The sequence below is a fragment of the Heterodontus francisci genome, chromosome 1 (genome assembly GCF_036365525.1).
Source record: "Heterodontus francisci isolate sHetFra1 chromosome 1, sHetFra1.hap1, whole genome shotgun sequence".
Taxonomy (NCBI): Eukaryota; Metazoa; Chordata; class Chondrichthyes; order Heterodontiformes; family Heterodontidae; genus Heterodontus; species Heterodontus francisci.
The window spans coordinates 54344143-54366300 of NC_090371.1; the positions used below are offsets into that span (position 1 = coordinate 54344143).

At 43.6% G+C, this 22158-nt stretch overlaps 1 protein-coding gene across 2 annotated transcripts in view; it reads left to right on the top strand.

The window, feature by feature from the left end:
• Positions 1–16250, top strand: part of c1h18orf54 (chromosome 1 C18orf54 homolog) — a 72889-nt gene extending 56639 nt beyond the window's left edge. For both annotated transcript variants that reach the window (XM_068030669.1, XM_068030679.1), the window contains 2 exons: positions 3883–3956; positions 15446–16250. In XM_068030669.1, coding sequence (XP_067886770.1) covers positions 3883–3956; positions 15446–15536 — 165 coding nt within the window. In that variant the 3' untranslated portion in view covers positions 15537–16250. The remainder of the gene's footprint in view (positions 1–3882; positions 3957–15445) is intronic.
• The last annotated feature ends 5908 nt before the right edge of the window (positions 16251–22158 follow it).

A 22158-nucleotide genomic window follows, 5' to 3' on the forward strand; every position in this document is an offset into this window, starting at 1 on the left:
CCTCCTCCCTCATCTCTTGGCGCACCTCCAGCAATGTCCCTGTGGAAGATGAAAGACATTCATTCGTGCTGCATATAGGTGACAGAGGGATCAATCCCTAGCATTTTGCAGACCATATTTGTTATATGGTGACAATAGCTTGTTACAGTCAAGTGAGGAGGGATTGAAGGGCTTCCCTCTTTTCCCTCTCCTTGTTTGACCACAGCAGGGGGAGGTGGTGGTGTAGTGGTATTGTCACTGAACTAGTAATCCATGGCATCTGGTGAAATTTAAATTCAATTAATAAATTCAAATAATTAATAAATAAAAATCTGGAGTTGAAAGCTAGTCTCAGTAATAGTGCCATGAAACTGTCATTGATTGTTGTAAAAGCCCATCTGGTTTACTAATGTCCTTTAGGGAAGGAAATCTGCCATCTTTACCTGATCTGGCCTACATGTGACTCCAGACCCACTGCAATGTGGTTGACTCTTAACTGCCCTCTGAAATGGCCTAGCAAGCTAATCAATTGTCAAAGGCAATTAGGGATGGGCAACAAATGCTGGCCTTCCCAGTGATGCCCACATCCCATGAAAGAATAATATATTTTTAAAAATTCTTTCTTAAAGTGGATGTACTGGCCAATTCGGTAAGTGTTTGACTACTTACTTGCTATGATCATAAGAACCAATCAGACAAGTTTTCTTGAGTTAACAGAGGGAGGTGGTGGCGTACTGGTATTGTCACTGGACTAGTAACCCAGAGACCCAGGGTATTGCTCTGGGGACATGGGTTCAAATCCAACCACAGCAGAAGGTGGAATTTGAATTCAATTAATAAATCTGGAATTAAAAGCTAGTCTAATGATGGCCATGAAAACATTGTCGATTGTTGTAAAAACCCATCTGGTTCACTAATGTCCTTTAGGGAAGGAAATCTGCTGTCCTTACCTGGTCTGGCCTACATGTGACTCCAGACCCACAGCAATGTGGTTGACTCTTACATGCCCTCTGCAATGGCCTAGCAAGCCACTCAGTTATAGCACCACCTTCTCGAGGGCAATTAGGGATGGGCAATAAATGCTGGCCTGACCAGCGACGCCCACATCCCATGAACGAATAAAAAAAAACAGAGGTTAACTTTATTGTACCTAAACCAAACTAAAATGATAAACAACATGCCAACTTTCACTCACACACGCACCTCTGGACATTTATACACACACACACACACGCGCGCGCACAAATGCGTTAGAGTGGGGAAATGTCGATTGGTTGAGTTAGAGTCCATAAAAAAGGTATACAGTCTGAGGTTTGGTGATTCAGGTGGCTTCTAACTGAATTTGGTGGTCCTGAGGCTTTTAGTTTGAAGAGGTAGATGACTGATTCGATGGGTCTTGTAGAAACAGTGATGCGGATCATTTCCTCCAACCGAGTTTCTGACTGTAGCAGGAGTATGCAAAGGTGGTCAGTCAGTAGGCAGGATTTGAAAGCTTTCAAGCTGGAATAGAGAGAGAGAGACCCCACACTTAGGGTCTGTTCATGTCGAGTCCAATTGCTTCTCCTTTGTTGCAGAGAAAACCCCCATTAAAACCACAGATGGGGAGGGGCTTGTCACATGACAATCACTCAGTCATTCAAACACAGCAGCTAGTAGTATTTCTCTGCTGAAAAGAACAGGTAGTTCCTTTAAACTTCCTGGGTCTTGTTTCTTGCTGGGAAATACACAGACATTTTGTCTCCCTCCTCACAGTCCTTTGCAATATAGGATACAGTGTAGCAAACTAGGTGATCATCTTAAGCTGTTAGCAGTCATCCTGTTTTAAATGTTCTTTTTAAATTTCTTCAAAAAAAATATAAATTCAGATTTCCAGTCAGTGGACCAAAGAAAAATATCATTCAACAAAATGCATTGGTGTAACAGGCTCGACATGTGTTACAGGACCGTGCAATGTGGAAGTGAGATATTTAATGCTTTCACTCAGTCTCTATGCCACCCCATCTCTTTACCGGTGACAGCCTGCACTGCTGCCACACTGCCAATTTCCAGGGCATTCTCCGCCATTGCCATCACAATGGCCAAGCAGGCAACTCCACCATCACTTCTCTGCCTCTCCTGGGAATGTAGACTCCCCTTCTGCAACGAGAAATGGCAGAGAGTTAGGACTGTTTGAAGTACAGTCTTTGTTCAGGAGGTATGCATGACATTTGAGGGGGAGGGGTCTTGTGGGATGGGGAGTGCTAGGTCAGCACATTATGGGTGAGTGTCAATGCTGGCTGTGGAGATGGAGTGTTAAGGCGGAGCCTGGGGAGAAATTCTTCTGTTTGATTGGGGTTTATGTGTCTCAATGGATTATCTGTGCTGGAGACTGCAAAGAAAGTGAGAGTGATGGCTGTGAGCTGAGAGTTGCATGGCACTCACCTAAAGGCCTGCTTGGGTATGCAATTGAAAGTCGACCCGGGCCCGACCCGACCGCATCCAACCCGGGCCCGAGCCCTTCTGTTTTTTTCCCACGCCCGACCCAACCCAACCCAACCCGACTCCCAGAATGAAGTTACTATAGATCTGCAGTACTGTTTGACTGAAGACTTCTGGTTGATGAGTTTACTTCCCTTTCCCTCCCTGAGCAAAAGGCAGCATTGTGTCCAGTCCGGCCCGGCCCCGCATGTCGGACCTGGAAGAGAGACCCGACCCCGACGCGGGTCTGGTCTGGTTCGGGTTGGGTGGCCATGCTCGAACTCACCCTGCCAGACCTCATGAGGTCATTGAAATGTTTCCTGCACTAGATCCACATCCTCCACTCCACACTACAGTGGCTCACTCCTCTGTGACCTCCAGCCAAGTCTGTTTGGTGAGGCTGGCTGACCTCTTTCTACCATCTTCTGGAAAAAGCACCTGCCTCCATGCCCTGGCTGCTTCCACCTCTAGGGATATATCCTTGAAGTGGGTGAAGCAGCCCTTCCCGTCTCCCATCCATTCTCTTCCTCTTTCGTGCCTCTGAACAAACCACACCGCACAATGCTGCTGCTGTGAGTAGTGCCAGAGTCCCTTTAAAAACTGATCCTTCATTCGTGCTTCTGACACTTCATCCTGCCTGTTCCCCATAATTGGACATCAATCCCTGAGGCATAGTCTTAATTAGTTGACTCCTGTAAAGAGTAACCAGAAGGCCTGCTACTCGGACAGTTGGATTGTTGCCCCAGAAATGGTCCCTCCATAGGACTAAGTCCACAAGATTCCACCCATTGAAAGATTTATATCACAGAAGGAGGCCATTCAGCCCATTATGTTTGTGCTGGCTGAAAAAGAGCTATCCAATCTAATCCCACCTTCCAGCTCTTGGTCTTTCTGCCTCTACCATCCTTTCAGGCAGAGTTCCAGATCCCCACCACCCTCTGGGTGAAAAAGTGAAAGGTCAGGAAACCACCACAGCAGGAGAAAATGCAAACTAAATCAACAAGGTAAGAAGTTACAAAGTTTCAAAATCCTGCGAGCAGATAATACAATGAGTCTTGATTTCAAAACAGGCAAGGAGGAGAAAGGGCAGGTTGGATGATGTATTTGTAGCTCAGAGGAGTAATGTATGTAGTATCAATAATATATATAGAGAGAGAAACAAGGAAGGTTGAGAGAGAGGAACTGGAGACTATGATGAAACGTGTCTCCCTGTCAGAGTTTTTAATATCTTGTCCAAGATTGTGATAGAGGTGCTACACGGTCTCAGGGAAAGAGCAAGTTCGTGGGCTTTATAGACAATTAAAAGCAACTCAGCTTCTAAATGACACTTGGTGGACTTCCAAAGACCAATCAGTGTCTGAAGGTATTTTTAAAATATATTACATGTAATTATTGCTACATTCATGATTTTATCCATTTGTTAAACAAAACTTTTCTTTTAAACAGATACCTAAAAACATAATGACTCAGACACAGGGCTTGGATTTTGATGAGGCACCTGGCAACAAATCATTACAGAGGTATATAAATGTGCTCTGATCTGCCGATTTAATGTTGGGTTACAGCAAAGCCATTATCAGTGGGCACTGCGGTAGGTTGTTGTGACACTTGGCTAAACTGTTGCTTTGCAAATGTGATCTTGTGGCTGTCATTGTGGAAAGGTTAATTTCTGTACAGAACCAAGCCCCATTCATCCAGCATCCCTGTGAGCGTCGATCTACGTTGGCTCCTGGTCCAGCAATGCCTCAATTTAAAAATGTCCTCTCCGAGCTCACCTTTTCCACCTCCTCCTTCCTCGACACTGTTCCCACTAAACTGCTGAACACCAACTTCCAATCCTGGTCCAAAAACAAAATACCACGGATGCTGGAAATCTGAAATAAAAAGAGAACATGCTGGGACTCCTCAGTAGGTCAGGCAGCATCTGTGGAGAGAGAAACAGAGTTAATGTTACGTCAGAGTATTCTGCAGCCTTTGACACGATTCATCACGCCATCCTCCTCCAGTGCCTCTCCACCATCATCCAGCTCGATTGCACTGCACTCGCCTGGTTTCATTCCTATCTACCAAATCGCAGCCAGATTATCACCTGCAATGGTTTCTCTTCCTGATCCCGCATTACCTCTGGTGTCCCCCAGGGATCTGTCCTTGTTCCCTCTTATTTCTCATCAACATGCTGTCCCTCAGCGACATCGTCCAAAAACACAGCATCAGTTTCCACAGTGTGTGCTGATGGCACACAGCTGTAACTCACCACCACCTCTCTGGTCTCCTGCACTGTCACTAAATTATTCGATTGTTTGTTCGACATCCAGTACTGGATGAGCAGAAATTTCCTCCGATTAAATATTGGAAAGACTGAAGCCATTGACTTCAATCCCTATCACAAACTCCATTCCCTAGCTACCGACTCCATCCCACTCCCTGACAACAGTCTGAAGCTGAACCAGTCTGCGCCCAACTTTTCTATCAAATTTGGCCCGGAGATGAGCTTCCGCCTACATAGCTGCACCATCACTAAGACCCCCTATTTTCACAGGGAGATGGTGGTGTAGTGGTCATGTCACTGAGCTAGTAATCCAGAGGCCTGGACTAATGCCCTGAGGACTAGGGTTCAAATCCCACCATGGCAGCTGGTGGACTTTAAATTTAATTAATAAAATTTGGAATTGAAAGCTAGTCTCAGTAATGATAATCAATTGCTGTAAATCTGCTGTCCTTACCTGGTCTGGCCTAAATGCGACTCCAGACCCACAGCAATGTGCTTGACTCTTAACGGCCTTCTGAAATGGCCTAGCAAGCCATTCAGTTGTCAAGGGCAATTAGGGATGGGCAACAGATGCTGGCCTTGCCAGTGACTCCCACATCCCATGAAAGCATAAATAAAAACTTGTGTAACTTTGCCCCTGTCTCAGCTAATCTACTTCTGAAACACTCATTCATGCCTTTGTTACCTCTAGACTTGACTGTTCTAATGCTGGCCAGTCTCCCACATTCTACCCTCTGTAAACTTGAGGTCATCCAAAACTCTGCTGCCCTTGTTCTTAATCGCATGAAGCCATGCCATCCTTGTCCTCACTGACCTACATTGGCACCCTCACAACATTTAAGAAGTATTTAGATGAGCACTTGAAACGCCATAGCATACAAGGCTTTAGGCCAAGTGCTGGAAAATGGGATTAGACTAGTTAGGTGCTTGATGGCTGACACAGACGATGGGCCGAAGGGCCTGTTTCTGTGCTGTATGACTCTATGACTCTGGCTCCTAGTTAAGCAACATCTTGATTTTAAAATTCTCATCCTGTTTTCAGATCCCTCCATGGCCTCACCCCTGCCTATCTCTGTAATCTCCTACAGCCACACAATCCTTTGAGATATCTGTGCTGCACTAATTCAGACCGCTTGAGCATCCCTGATTTTAATTGCTTCCTCTACGGTGTTTTCATCTGCCTATGCCCTAAGCTCTGGAATTCGCTCCCTAAACCCCTCCATCTCTCTACCTTTCTCTCGTTCGGAACCTATCTTAGGCAATATCAGGGCAGATGACCATGTAGCTAGGTCTCATATTTTCAGTGAAGTGTGCAGGAGGGCATGCCAGGAGCAGCACCAGGCATACCTCAAAATGAGGTGTCAACCTGGTGAAGCTACAACCCAGGACTACTTGCATGCCAAGCAGCATGCTATAGACAGAGCTAAGCGATCTCATAACCAATGGATCAGATCTAAGCTCTGCAGTCCTGCCACATCCAGTTGTGAATGGGGCTGGACAACTAAACAACTAACTGGAGGAGGTGACTCCACAAATATCCCCATCCTCAATGATGGGGGAGCCCAGCACATCAGTGCAAAAGAAGGCTGAAGCATTTGCAGCAATCTTCAGCCAGAAGTGCCGAGTTGATGATCCATCTCGGCCTCCTCCTGAACCTTCCAGCATCACATAGGCCAGACTTCAGCCAATTCGATTCATTCCACATGATATCAAGAAACGACTGAAGACACTGGTACTGCAAAGGCTGTGGGCCCTGACAGCATTCCGGCAATAGTACTGAAGACCTGTGCTCCAGAACTTGCCGCGCCCCTAGCCAAGCTGTTCCAGTACAGCTACAACACTGGCATCTACCCGGCAATGTGGAAAATTGCCCAGCTATGTCCTGTACACAAAAAGCAGGACAAATCCAACCCGGCCAATTACCGCCCCATCAGTCTACTCTCGATCATCAGTAAAGTGATGGAAGGTGTTGTCGACAGTGCCATCAAGCGGCACTTGCTTAGCAATAACCTGCTCAGTGACGCTCAGTTTGGGTTCCGCCAGGGCCATTCAGCTCCTGACCTCATTACAGCCTAGGTCCAAACATGGAAAAAAGAGGTGAGGTGAGTGTGACTGCCATTCACTTCAAGGTAGCATTTGACTGAATATGGCATCTAGGAGCCCTAGCAAAACTGGTGTCAGTGGGAATTGGGGCAAACTCTTCTCTAGTTGGAGTAATACCTAGCGCAAAGGAAGGTGGTTGTGGTTGTTGGATGTCAATCATCTCAGTCCCAGAAGATCACTGCGGGAGTTCCTCAGGATAGTGTCCTAGGTTCAACCATCTTTAGCTGCATCATAAGGTCAGAAGTGGGGATGTTGTTGATGATTTCACAATGTTCAGCACCATTTGCGACTCCTCAGATACTGAAGCAGACCGTGTAGAAATGCAGCAAGACCTGGGCTATACCCAGGCTTGGGCTGATAAGTGGCAAGTAACATTTGCGCCACACAAGTGCCAATCAATGACCATCTCCAACAAGAGAGAATCTAACCATCTCCCCAAGACATTCAATGGCATTACAATCGCTGAATGCCCTGCTATCACCATCCTGGGGGTTACCATTGACCAGAAACTGAACTGGAGTAGCCATATAAATACTGTGGCGACAAGAGCAGGTCAGAGGCTAGGAATCCTGCGGTGAGTAACTCATCTCCTGACTCCCCAAAGCCTGTCCACCATCTACAAGGCACAAATCAGGAGTGTTTTGGAATACTCTCCACTTGCCTGGATGGGTGCAGCTCCAACAACACTCGAGAAGCTCAACACCATCCAGGACAAAGCAGCCCGCATGATTGGCACCCCATTCACCACTCTAAACATTCAATCCCTCCACCACCGACGCACAGTGGCAGCAGTGTGTACCATATACAAGATGCACTGCAGCAACGCACCAAGGCTCCTTCAACAGCACCTTCCAAACCCGCGACCTCTACCACTTACAATGACGAGCAGCAGATGCATGGGAACACCACCACCTGCACGTTCCCCTCCAAGTCACACACCATCCTGACTTGGAACTATATTGCCGTTCCATCACTATTGCTGGGTCAAAGTCCTAGAACTCCCTTCCTAACAGCACTGTGGCTGTACTTAACTCACATGGACTGCAGCGGTTCAAGAAGGCAACTCACCACCACTTTCTCAAGGCCAGTTGAGGATGGGAATAAATGCTATCCTAGCCAGCGAAACAACCCAGGAATGAACAAAAAAAAATGCTTTTAGTTCTCAGTGGCATCTCTTCCCCCTTGCCTGCTCAATGGCCTCCAGTTTTAAGATACGTTTGGATCCCTCCGACAAACCCAGAACCCCATCTTTTCACTGGTTCCCTGCAATATTTTGAAGTTTTCAATCTTTGCAATTCTCTATCCTAGAGGGTTGTGGATGATTCATTGTTGAATATATTTAAGGCTGTGATAGACAGATTTTTGGTCTCTTAGGGAATCGAAGGATAAGACAAGTGGGCAGGAAAGTGCAGTTGAAGCCCAAGATTAGCCAAGATCTTATGGAATGGCGAAGCAGGCTATTTGGGCTCCTATTTCTTATGTTCTTATGTCCAGTTGTCCCTTTGGATTTATCTGGTCTGTACAGTGTCACTCTTACTTTATTCATTTGGTAGACCATTCCAGAATCCCCATGATGCTTTCCTGTTCCACCTGCCAATGCACCAAGCCATAAATGCTCACAGATCTCAAACCTTTCAGTACCAACTGTGCAATAGTTTTGAGACACCCAAAGATTGATCTTGGCATGTTCATAGGTACAACATTGAACATGCCATTAACCAGAGAGATTCTGCCCCTGCTCCACCCCTCAAAAAAAACCTTCCCAATGTTTCCTACTTGAGCCAAACCACCTAAACAGAACAGCTTTTGCAATTATCACCTGCTGACCACTCAAGGCTGTTGCTTACTAGCAGCAGTACCTGCAGAGTAGTCCATTGCTTTGATTGCGCTTACTCTCCCTCATTGAGGTGCATTGATGATTTTGCTTCCCCCTCCCAACAACGCCCCCCCCCTCCCCCAACCCCCTGAGATTCGTCTGTAACAGTTCGAACACCTTCCTCCCAAGAAACATTATTGCCTTTGCTCCCTTCCAACTTGGATGTTTTCTGTCCTTGGGTCTGCTCTTCCCTATAACTCCTTTTGTCTTCTGCTAAGTGCTTGAGGTTCATAAACCAACTTCTCCTAACTTCCCCATTGCTGAGATTGTTTGTTGCTTTCCTTCTTCCTGTACTATTTCCTTTCGACTTGCTCTCTCCTTACTTCCCTTCTTCCCTCTCTTTCCTCTCATCTTTTCTCTTTTCTTTCCTTTTCCTTCTTCTCCCGCCTTCTTCTATCTTCCCCTCTCGTCTTCCTCTCCTCTCCTCATTGTATTTTCCACTCTCTGGTCCATTTTATCTCCTTTCCCTCTAACCTTGCTTGGACTGAATACGACACTTGGTCTTGATTCCCTGAGTGCAACACCATGGGCGATTGTTGGATTTATTTTACTTTAAATGTTTGGATGTTTTTTGTGTTTCACTTAATGACAGAATCTGGGACTTGAACAGTTCAGTGCAGTATTGAGAGAATGCTGCACTGTCAGAGGTGCTGTCCTTTGGATGGGTTCTTCTGCACCCGCACTTCTTTCGGCTGACCATTGGCAGCTGTACCTTTAACTGGCTAGCCCCTAAGTTCTGGAATTCCCTCCTCAAAACTCTTGACCTCTCCATCTCTCTCTGCTCCTTTAAGATGCTGCTTAAAACCTGCCACTTTGTCACCTGTCCTAATGTCTCCTCCTTTGGCTCAGTGCCAATTTTTGTCTGATTGCCCTCCTATGAAGTGCCTTGGCACATTTTACTTCATTAAAGGCACTTTATAAATGCAAGTTGTTGTTGTTTGAGACATTAAGTCGAGGCTTTGTTTGCCCTCTCAGTTCAATGTAAGAAGAAGAGATGGCGAATTCTCCGGTGTCTTGGCCAACATTTATTCCTCAACCAATGCCACCAAAAACAGATTAGCTGGCCATTCCTCTCATTGGTTTTGTGGGATCATGCCGTGCATAAATTAGCTGCCACATTTGCCTACAAAACAACAGTGATCACACTTCAGAAATAATTCATTGGCTATAAAGTGATTTGGGTCATCCCTAGAGTGCCCTAGCACTAAATGTACACGCACACAAAATTGTTCTTTTTGAAAGACCAAAGTCCATTGTACAGAGCACCATCAAGTTTAAAAAGAATAGCATAGAGAACAAGGAAAGTTGAGAAGTAGTAATTAAGTAGTGCCAAACTTTTTAGAATAGACTTTCCATCCCTAATATAGTAATTTAATGTTTTAGGCTCAACGTCACTTGAAATCAACCCAACGTGTCTTTGTAACATTGCATGTAACATCTATTAAATACAACTGAGTCCTCTTACAGGTTGTTAATTGGTTTATAATCCTGTAATTTATCAGATGACTTCATCGGATGAGATGAATAGGTAATTCATCTGGCTGTATCGTTACTGTGCATATTAAAAATCATCTTCAATTATTTACTGGGGATAAATGCTCATTCGTGTAAGATCCTACAGCAAGTTCTTTTAATTATAAAAGCAGAAAATGCTAGAAACAGAACATCCACAGTATTTTGCTTCTGTGTCCCTAGCATTATCGTTTGCTTAGTAAATAGGAGCTCTTTCATAGCCTCAGAAATGCTTTACTGGCTCTTTGACTAGCATTAAAATTTCCATGGGAAAAAATAATTTCCGGTTATCTTGGGAAGATTTAAGGATGTTTTTCTTCTCATCTGATGATGCACTTCATTTTACATGGAAAATGTAAATAGATTTTGGTAGTCTGTAGTGACTGTAAATGCATTAGATTGTATTCATTTTGAACAGATTAGTGTTAGAAAATGGTGTAGAAGGTGCAAATGCAGTTTTCACAGTGTGAACAAACATCATTCACACTAGTGCAAATGTGTGCAGATCTATTCCCCTCTTTTTTTTATTCATTCATGGGATGTGGACGTCGCTGGCTAGGCCAGCATTTATTGCCCATTCCTAATTGCCCTTGAGAAGGTGGTGGTGAGCTGCCTTCTTGAACCGCTGCAGTCCATGTGAAGTAGGTACACCCACAGTGCTGTTAGGAAGGGAGTTCCAGGATTTTGACCCAGCGACAGTGAAGGAACGGCGATATAGTTCCAAGTCAGGATGGTGTGTGAATTGGAGGGGAACTTGCAGGTGGTGGTGTTCCCATGCATTTGCTGCCCTTGTCCTTCTAGTTGGTAGAGGTCGCGGGTTTGGAAGGTGCTGTCTAAGGAGCCTTGGTGCATTGCTGCAGTGCGTCTTGTAGAGGGTACCATCCCCAAAAGGAGATCTTCAGAGCAACCTGTACTGGGGTATAAATTAGGTGTTTCATTTTATAGAATCACATAGAATTTACAGCACAGAAACTGGCCATTTGGCCCAACTGATCTATGCTGGTGTTTATGCTCCACATGAGTCTCCTCCCAACCAACTTCATCTCATCCTATCAACATATCCTTCAATCCATTCTCCTTCATGTACTTATTTAGCTGCCGTTAAATGCATCTGTGCTATTCGGTCAGGTACTTCCCCATCAACATCCTGTGGGTTACCATTGACTATAAACTTAACTGTAGCGGCCATATAAATACTGTGGCTACAAGGGCAGGTGAGGTGCTGGAAATTCTGTGGTTGTTGGAGGCCAATCATCTCAGTCCCAGGACATCACTGCAGGAGTTCCTCAGAGTATTGTCCTAGGCCCAACCATCTTCAACTGCTTCATCAATGACCTTCCCTCCATCATAAGATCAGAAGCGGGGATTTTCACTCATGATTGCACAGTGGTCAGTACTATTCAAGACTCCTCAGATTCTTAGGCAAGCGTCAATGGGATAAGAATGGAGCTGGGGAGAATAAATCAGAGTCAAATGCTGGCAGGAAAACCGATAGATGGACGATGGACTACCTTCAAAAACGTGATAGTTCAGGCACAGTCAAGGTATGTTCCCTCGAAGGGGAAAAGTGGGGCAAACAAATCCAGAGCTCCCTGGATGACAAAAGAGGTAGAGATTAAGATAAAGAAAAAAAAGTGTGCCAGATGCCAGGTCGAATGTATTGTTCAGAACCAGGCTGCATATAGAAGGTCCAAAGGGGAAGTGCAGAAGCATAGAGAAACCATGAAAAGAGACTGGCAGCTAGTATTAAAGGAAATCCCAAAGTTTTTTGTAGGCATATAAATAGTAAAAGGGTGGTAAAAGGAGGAGTGGGGCTGATTAGGGACCAGAAATGGGATTTACACATGGAGGCAGAGGGCATAGCCTGAGGTATTAAATGAATACTTTGCATCTGTCATTACCAAGGAAGAAGATGCAACCCAAGCAATGTTGAAAGAGGAGGTAAATCAGACACTAGAGGGGTTTAAAATTGATAAAGAAGTATTAGATAGGCTCTCTGTAGTTAAAGTAGATAAAGCACCAGGGCCGGATGAGATGCGTCCAAGGATACTGAGGAAAGTGAGGGTGGAAATCGCAGAGGCACTGGCCATAATTTTTCAGTCTTCTTTAGACTCGGATGGTGCTAGAGGACTGGAGAATTGCTAATGTTACACCCTTGTTCAAAAAAGGGTGTAATGATAAGCCCAGCAATTACAGGCCAGTCACTTTGGTGGTGGGAAAACTTCTAGAAAAATATAATTCGGGACAAAATCAATAGTCACGTGGACGAATTAAGGAAAGCTAGCGTGGATTTCTTAAGGGAAAATCATGTTTAACTAACTTGCTGGAGTCTTTTGAGGAGGTAACAGAGAGTTGATGAGGGCAATGCTGTTGATGTGGTGTACATGGACTTCCAAAAGGCGCTTAATACAGTGCCACACAACAGACTTGTGAGCAAACTTGTAGTTTATGGAATAAAAGGGATGGTAGCAACATGGATACGAAATTGGCTGAGTGACAGGAAACAAAGAGTAGTGGTTAGTGGATGTTTTTCGGGCTGGAGGAAGGTTTGTCATGGGGATCAGTGTTGGGACTGTTGCTTTTCCTGATATTAATGACCTAGACCTTGGTGTACAGGGCACAATTTCAAAGTTTGCAGATGATACAAAACTTGGAAGCATTGTGAACTGTGAAGGGGATAGTGTAGAACTTCAAAAGGACATGGACAGGTTGATGGAATGGGTGGACAGGTGGCAGATGAAGTTCAATGCAGAGAAATGTGAGGTGATTCATTTTGGTAGGAAGAACATGGAGAGACAATATAGAATAAAGGGTACAATTCTAAAGGGGGTGCAGGAGCAGAGGGACCTGGGTGTATATGTGCATAAGTCATTGAAGGTGGCAGGACAGGTTGAGAGAGCAGTTAATAAAGCATACAGTACCCTGGGCTTTATTAATAGAGTGCAAAAGCAAGGAATTTATGTTGAACTTGTATAGGAAACTAGGATTTGGCCTCGGCTGATTCTGGGCACCACACTTGAGAAAGATGTGAAGGCGTTGGAGAGAGTACAGAAAGGATTCACGGAAGTCGTTCCAGAGATGAGGAATTTCAGTTATGAAAATAGATTGGAGAAGTTGGGACTGTTTTCCTTGGAGAAGAGAAGGCTGATGGATGATTTGGTAGATGTATTTAAAATCATGAGGGGTCTGGACAGAGTAGATAGAGAGAAACTGTTCCCACTCGTGAAAGGATTGAGAGTGAGAGGGCACAGATTTAAAGCATTTGGTAAGAGAAACAAAAGTGACATGAGGAAATACTTTTTCATGCAGCGAGTGGTTAGTTCTGGAATGCACTGCCTGAGAACGTGGTGGAGGCAGGTTCAATTGAAGCATTCAAAAGGGAATTAGATAGTAATATGAAAAGGAAGAATATGCACGGTTGTGGGGAGAAGGAAGGGGCATGGAACTGAGGGAGCTGCTCTTTCAGAGAGCCGGTGTGGACAGGATGGGCCGAATGGCCTCCTCCTGCGCTGTAACAATTTTGGATATCCACATGCAGTACGACCTGGTCAAACATTCAGGCTTGGGTTGATAAATGACAAGTAACATTCGTGCCACACAAGTGGCAAACAATGACCATCTCCAATAGATAGGTGCTTGATGGCCAGCACAGACACGATGGGCTGAAGGGCCTGTTTCTGTGCTGTATAACTCTATGACTCTAAGAATCTAACCCTCTCCCCTTGACATTCAGTGCCATTTCCATTGCTGAATCCCCCACCATCAACATCCTGGGGATTACCATTGACCAGAAACTGAACTGGACCACAGTATAACTACTGTGGCTACAAGAGCAGGTCAGAGGCTGGGAATTCTGCAGCGACTAATTCACCTTCTGACTCCCCAAAGCTTGTATACCATCTAAAAGACACGAGTCAGGAGTGTGATGGAATAGTCTCCACTTGCCTGGATGAGTGCATCTTCAACTACACTCAAAAAGCTCGACACCACCCAGGACAAAGCAGCCCATTTGATTGGCACCCCATCCACTACATTCACTCCCTCCACCACAGCCACACAGCGTGTACCATCTACAAGATGCACTGCAGCAGCTCTCACCAAGGCTTCTTCGACAGCACCTTCTAAACCTGTGAGCTCTTCCACCTAGAAGGACGAGCAAGGGACACATGGGAACATCACTACCTGCAAGTTCCTCTCCAAGCCACACACCATGCTGACTTGGAAATATATCACCGTTCCTTCACTGTTGCTGGGTCAAAATCCTGGAACACTCTCCCGAGCAGCACTATGGGTGTACCTACACCATATGGACAGCAGCAGTTCAAGAAGGCAGCTCACCACCACCTTCTCCAGGGCAATTAGGGACATGCAGTAGTTGCTGGCCTTGCCAGCGACTCGCACATCCTGTGAAAGAATAAAAAAAAGTGCAGTGGCAAGTTCCACATTCTCACCACTCCGGATTAAGAAGTTTCTCCTAAATTCCTTACAGGATTTATTAGTGACAATCTTCTATTTATGGTTCTAAATTTGGGCTCCCCATAAGTGGAAACATTTTATCTACATCTACCCTATCAAATAGTTTCAGAATCTTACACTTCTAATTAGGTCACCCCTAAACCTTTTCTTTGCAAAGCAGAGAAGCCCCATCCTGGTCAGTCTTTTCTGATCTTTTTAATCTTTCAGTTCTCAATTATTAAATTCTATATGAATTTGGAATCTCTAATGATAAATGCTGCAGTATGTGGCATTTCTTATCTCAGTACTAAAATTGGTTCTTGTATTCAAATGGCTAGCTTCCTTTTTGTACGGTACGTCTGGGTAGTAGGCATGCTGCTAGTTAAGTTCAGTGATAGTTGCTGATTTTATCTCTTTATTTGTGAGCTAGATTATAATTGCTGGTTTCAGAAAATGCTGCATTATTGTTAACTAAGATTTATTGAACTGAATGGGCATTGCTTATAAGGTGTGTCTAAATAATCAGTGTATCTAGTTATCATGCAATGGAACATCTTTCTGTCAATACATCAACTTTAAATTTAAAAAATCAACTGGAATAAGCATTTGGGGTTAAGTTAGTGAAAAAGGACTGTGGAGAAAGGATGTGCAGACAAAATGGTAAATTCAGATACTCAGGTAGGTATTCTGTATAGCTTCAGTTCCAATCTGGTTTGTATGAATAGAAACAAACCCCTAGCAGTGTATGAACGCAGGCTAAAGTGTAGTGACAGCTGAAATTTTTCTTTCACCAGGGCGTTGAACCACTTGAAACATCTGAAGGAACTTGTGGATGATATCGGTGGTAAGATGGAAAGGGAAGCACAGAGAAATCAATACGAATGATGAGCAATTAGGGAAAATATTTTAACATCTAATAGCTTGTGCAATATAATAAATTAACTTTTTAAAGTTTAATTGAGAAGTGAATGATCAAAATATGCTGGCTGGCTATATCTGTGATGATTTGAGTCACCTGACTACAGTCACATTCTCTTCTAATGCCAAAATATATTCTTTTGAATTTATAAACCTTATTTGAGTAATTGTTCATCTTTGCCTGTGAGAAAATTATGGTTTAAGGCCCTCTCTTAGGGCAAAGGTGGATATATGCCGTTAGGTCGCAGATCAGCTGTGATCTTACTGAATGGTGGAAGAGGCTCCAGGGGCTAAATGGTCTACTCCTGTTCCTATGTTCTTGGCAAGCGCGGCGCTGTCAAGACTTCTTTGCCTTCAAATGAGAGATTAAAGCAAAGCTTCATCTTTTTGTTCTGTAAAGTCAAATGGATAGTAAACATCCCATGGTATTTGTTGAAGAAGAGCATCCTCACCAACGTTCCTCCGTCAGCCTACACCACCAAGAAACAGATTAACTGGCCATTAATCTTGCTGTTTGTAAGATGTTGCTGTGGTCAGCAAGGCCATCATGATTGCACAGATAATCGTCATTGTACTCCAAAGTAATTTGTTGTATATGAAGGACTGTGAATGTTTCTGGGAGGGATAATGAATTGCAGTATACTTGTTAATAAAGATAAGGAATTCATTTCCGCTATTCACCATCAGGATCATGCACATAAAGTTTATTGGGTTCTATGCCAACCATGTGTTACCTCTCAAGTTGAGCAATGATAACATTTTCATCCACTATATCAGTATGAGACTCAGCTAGTCTAAATTGTACAGTTTTTTGCTGAATTAAGACTACCCAACCTTATTTCACCAAGAGCAATTGATGCATGGCATGACATCATAGAGTCATTTATGGCACAGAAGGAGGCCATTTGGCCCATCGAGTCCGTGCAGCTCTCTGTTGAGCAATTCAGTCAGTCCCATTCCCCTGCTCTATCCCCTCTGCAAGTTTATTTCCTTCAAGTGTTCATCCAAGTGCCTTTTGAAATCAGTGCACTGGCTTAAGGTGACCTGGAGATGCAGGGCACTGCATGAATGGTACTTTCCTGTGTAGTGATAAGATGATTTGGTAGTTTTCCTACATAAGTTGGTGTGGATAGATAAGGGCAAATGCAGAATGGGATGGAATTGTTTTTCTGCAAATCTAGCAGTTGTTTCGAGGCACTAACTTCAACCTGTGAACAAAATGGCAACTGCTCTGTGGAGGAGGCGAATTTCTGTAGGGGTTCTGCTTTTCTGCGGAAGAACCATGAAAACTCTGGCATTGATATATAATCTTAATCGTAAGTTGAGATCCTGGTATACCATACAAGTTTTAGTGTTCTATTAAATTGTCAGCTTTTTAGTCACACAAGTTACCCTCTGGTCGCTCACCTACCCCAGGAGATAAATTCAGTAGAATGCATGCCAGAACAGGTTATACATGACTTGTCATGGGTGGGCTTGATGGGCTAAATTAGATGTTACTATTTCATGCTTTCTAATTGACCTGTGTTTTCACAGTAAACTACTTTTGTAACATACTGACAGGAATAGGGTTCTGATGATTATTACGATCCCATTAGAGACAGTAATGTTTTTAAAAAGAAATTCAAACTCCCAGTTATTACTGAAAGAGTTATGGCACAAGACTAATAACTAAAAAAGTAAACACTAACTTAATGTTACAATTTGAAATCACTTATTCTTTAAACTTAAAATCTTAACGGAACATGAAGGCATATACTTTAAACTCTAAGTCTCGACAGAACGCTCCCGCTTGACTTTTCCTTCCACCCAAGTGTTCCCTTATACTTTACAGGATTTTGCCGATTTGTTCATTTCTCCTGAGACCAATTCAAAGTGCACCACAACTCTTAGGAATTCACTTCTGTCATGCAGGCCCCCACCTGCCAAGAATGAGGCAAATTAATTTCACCATATGGACACTAAACTTCAAATTGTTGCTGGGAAGAAAAGAGGGCCTATTACAAGGAATTGCCAGGCCCTGAGCCAGAAAGACATTTTTACTTACTACCAGACAGTGTTGGAACAAGGGAACCAGTCCTTGCTCCCAATACACAGAATGTGGTTAGACCAGTTTAGTCACATGACTAACTGGCTGTTGAAGAGTTTTGAACTGAGTTTTAAATTGGAGAAACAATGTGTTTGAAGACAGATAGCTCCTGGCTCCTGGATTGAGAACATCACTCTCCTGTCTGCTCCCATCTCTCTCTCATGAGCTTTGGAATCCACTGAAGACACATGAACCCCAAGAGAGAAAAGTCTCCGACAGTGAACAAGGTTTAAGAAGCATACTGGACCCCAACGAAAAGCAAGAATTACCTACCAGCAAGGACTCTACAGTGAGCTCGAAGAACCGTAACAAACTCTTCAGATATTGCCTCAAACCTCTCCACTTTATCTTTCTTCTGCTCTTTTAGGTCTCTATTTGCATTTGTGTATCGTGTATGCATGCTAGCGTGCACGCGTCGTGCATCCATAGGAGTCAATCAAATTAGAGTTTAAGTTTTAATAATTTTCATCCTTTCTTCTTTAAACCTAAGAAAGCCTGTCTGTGCTCATTTCTTTGCCTTATTATTGGTAAGTGGTGAACAAGGATTCACCAAGGGGAGCTTAAAACACGGTTTGTTTAAAATTAAACCCTGTTACAGTAAGACCAGGTGAAGGCTGAAAGGGACCCCGAGACACCTTTCTCACTTGGTTGTAACACTTTGAATTTCCTTAGTTCCTTCTTAGATCTTTCTGATGAAAGATCATTGACCTGAAACATTAACTCTGCTTTTCTCTCCACAGATGCTGCCTGACCTGCTGTGTATTTCCAGCATTTTCTGTTTTTCTTTCAAATTTCCAGCATCTGCAGTATTTTGCTTTTGTAGAAACATACCTTGCTGGAAATCTGGGAAAATTATTTGAGTTGGAAGTAAAAGAACATGCCTTATTTTTGATTAGGGCATTTTACAGCCTTCCAGACTCAACATTGAGTTCAATAATTTCAGATCATAGTCACTGCTCCCATTTGTTTTTTGGACAGCTGGTGCTGATAACTGTTCCGCTGTTGCCATTTACAGCTCCTCTAGACCCATCTTTTGTTTCTTGACTTGTCCTATTGCCATCCCCTTTAGCCTTGCATTATCATCCCTTTTATCATTTAATCTCTCCTGCCTTCCATGCTATCACAGACCTTCCCTTTTGTTCTTTCCTCCCCTCCCCACCTTTCCCTAAAATGTGTTACATCTCTAACTTTTTCCAGTTCTAACAAAAGGTCATTGATTTGAAGTGTTAACTCAGTTTCTCTCTGCACAGATTCTGCCATACCTGCCAAGGAGATCAAGCATTTTCTGTTCATTTTTCTGATTTCCAGCATCAGTAGCATTTTGCTTTTGTAAGAAGCCTCATTTTCTGTTGTTCATTTCCTTTCATGCACTAAACATTCTTATCCACTAGGTGATGCTATCTTTCCCTGGCAACTGATTAAATAATCAGCACTGCTGAAGTTCAACAGAGATGTTTCTGTTGCCCTGCAGTTTGGAGTATCTGTAAAGCTACTTCTAAGCGCTTCACAATTACTGTAGCTCACTACTGCTCTTAAATTAGTGAATCAGGCAAGAATGCAGTAGTTAATTGGTGAGGAGGTAGAAAATTGCAGGGCCCACTCAGTTATTTGGAATGGCAAATAGAAATTTTCACTCCCTATTTTTCTGGCGTGACCTCATTCCTCCACTATCTTCCCCCTCCAATCAAATCTATAGTTTTATTGGACAACTTAAGTTAGTTTCAGCACTGTAAGATTTAGAACCTTACTTATTGCCTGGTCCAAGAACAAATTATAAGAATTTGGACAAGGAGACACCTAATGTAGTGATATCGGGATAATTTATTAAGGCGAAGAGCAATACTTAAATCCAAGGCAGTCAATATCCTAGTCCAGATGGCCTTTACTCTCCACCGGCTCTACTGGCACAGTTGGCTTGTGACTCTTCTTCTCTTATCTCTCCCTTTGTCATCTTCAAATCTGTGCACCGAACCTCTCCAGGTCTGTCCTTTTATTCTTTGTATTCGGCAGCTCCTCCTGTGCACTGATTGGTTTGTTCATGCATAGCACTGTTTTCATTGGTCCTGCCACTTCATTTGTCAGTACTTCCGTTTGTACATTAATCATGATCACATGTGCAAAACAATGTGTACAAACAATCCATTAATAAACTTGCGGCCCATTAGATCATACATTTCCGACAAGACTCATCCTGCATTTTTGTTACATTTTGATCATAACTTGTTACATAGTTTTAAATATCTGTCCTTTTCTTTCAATTTATCTGTTCATGTTATTAGATCATAACATTTCCAACAAGAGTCTTGTTGAAGAGAGCGAAGTTTAAAAAAAAAAATTGAGTACTACGTATTATTTAAACTTAGAGACATTGCCAAAATACAAGCCTTTCCCTAAGGCTGTTACCGAGTATAACTGAAAACATTGACACTCTTCAAAAAGTTGATTGATGATTGTGTGTGAGGAAATTACTTTAAATGGGAAAATATTTGAAATGACCTCATACTGCCATTGCAAGTAAGTCAGCTGAAGCAATAAATAGTGCTGAGTCCAGTAGTAAGAAACAAATGAACAGAAAGTGTGAGGAGAGTTATATAGAATTCAGATTTATGAAGCTCAGTGATGCACGACCGCAATGTCAGAGTCATAACAACACAGAAGAAAGCCATTCAGCCCATCAAGTCCATGCTGGCTCTCTGTAGAGCAATCCAGTCAGTCCTATTCCCAGCTTTATCCCCATAACCCTGCAAGTTTATTTCCCTCAAGTTCCCATCTAATTTCCTTTTGAAATCAATCATTGTCTCGTAGTCAGTGACTTCCAGGTTATTACCACTCACTGTGTAAAAAGGTTCTTCATCAAATTCCCCCTTGTATCTCTTGCCCAAAGTTTTAAATCTGTGTCCCTTAGTCCTTGTACCATCAGCTAATGGGAACAGCTATTCTTTGTCTACCTTATTTAAACCTGTCATAATCTTGTACATCTCATCTCCTTTGCTCCAGTAGTGTCTGTGGTAAAACATTTTGAGGTGCGTGGTTTCCATCAGGCCCGCCAATCCTCTGTGACTGACAGCGGGCTGCCTGTGGCTTGGCTTTGATTGGCAGTTGTCCTATTAAAGTGCACATCAGGCGGAGGTGGGACCTACATCTGATGGGCGGCAGACGTCTGTCTCTGATTGCTCAGTGCCTGTGACTGACAGCGGCTGCCTGGGCAGGATGAGCGCAGATTGGCGGTTCGTTGGGATTGGCCACCCCTGTTGTTTTCGCACAGAAAGTATGAGGAGAGTTATATAGCATTCAGATTTATGAAGCTCAGGGAGTGAGCGGGAACGGCTGCTGCAGGGGAGAGGGAGAGTGAGGCCGAGGGGAGAGCAGAAGGGGGCCAGCACACAGCCTCAATGGTGACCCCCAGGATGTTGATAGTGGGGGATTCAGCAATAGTAATGCCATTGAATGTCAAGGGGAGATGGTTAGATTCTCTCTTGTTGGAGATGGTCATTGCCTGACACTTATCAGCCCAAGCCTGAATGTTTGTTCAGGTCTTGCTGCATGTGGGCATGGATTGCTTCAGTATCTGAGGAGTCATGAATGATACTGAACACTGTGCCATCATCAGCAAACATTCCTACTTCTAACCTTATGATGGAGGGAAGGTCATTGATGAAGCAGTCGAAGATGGTTGGGCCTAGGACACTATACCTGAGCAACTATTTTACTAATATCCTTCCGCAACTTCCTCTGGCTTATATGTGGCTTATCCACACTAACTGATAAAGCCATTGCAATGGCCTAGCAACTTACTCAGTTGTACAATAGCTTCAAGAAGGCTGACCATAGAATCATAGAATGGTTACAGCACAGAAGGATGCCATTTGGCCCATCATGTCCGTGCCAGCTCTCTGCAAGAGCAACTCACCTAGTCCCACTCCCCTGTCTTTTCCCTGTAGCCGTGCAATTCTTTTTTCTCTTCAGATAATTATCCAGTGCCCTTTTAAAGGCCTGGATTGAATCTGCCTCCACCACACTCTCAGGCAGTGCATTCCAGATCCTAACTACTCACTGCGTAAAAATGTTTTTCCTCATGCCACTATTGCTTCTTTTGCCAATCACCTTAAATTGGTGTCCTTTGCCTCTGGATCCTTTGATCAATGGGAACAGTTTATTCCTATCTACTCTGTCCAGACCCCTCATGATTTTCAACACCTCCATCAAATATCCTTTTAATATTCCCTTTTCCAAGGAGAACAGACCCAGCTTCTCCAACCTATTCATGTAACAGAAGTTTCTCATCCCTGGAAACATTTTTGTGAATCTTTTCTGAAACCTCTCTAATGCCTTAACATCCTTCCAAAGGTGTGGTGCCCAGAACTGGACAGTGTTTTATACAGGTTTATCATAACTTCCTTGCTTTTGTACTCTGTGCCCTATTTATAAAGCCCAAGATCCCAAATACTTTAGTAACACTTTCTCAATCTGCCCTGCAACCTTCATTGACTTGTGCACATA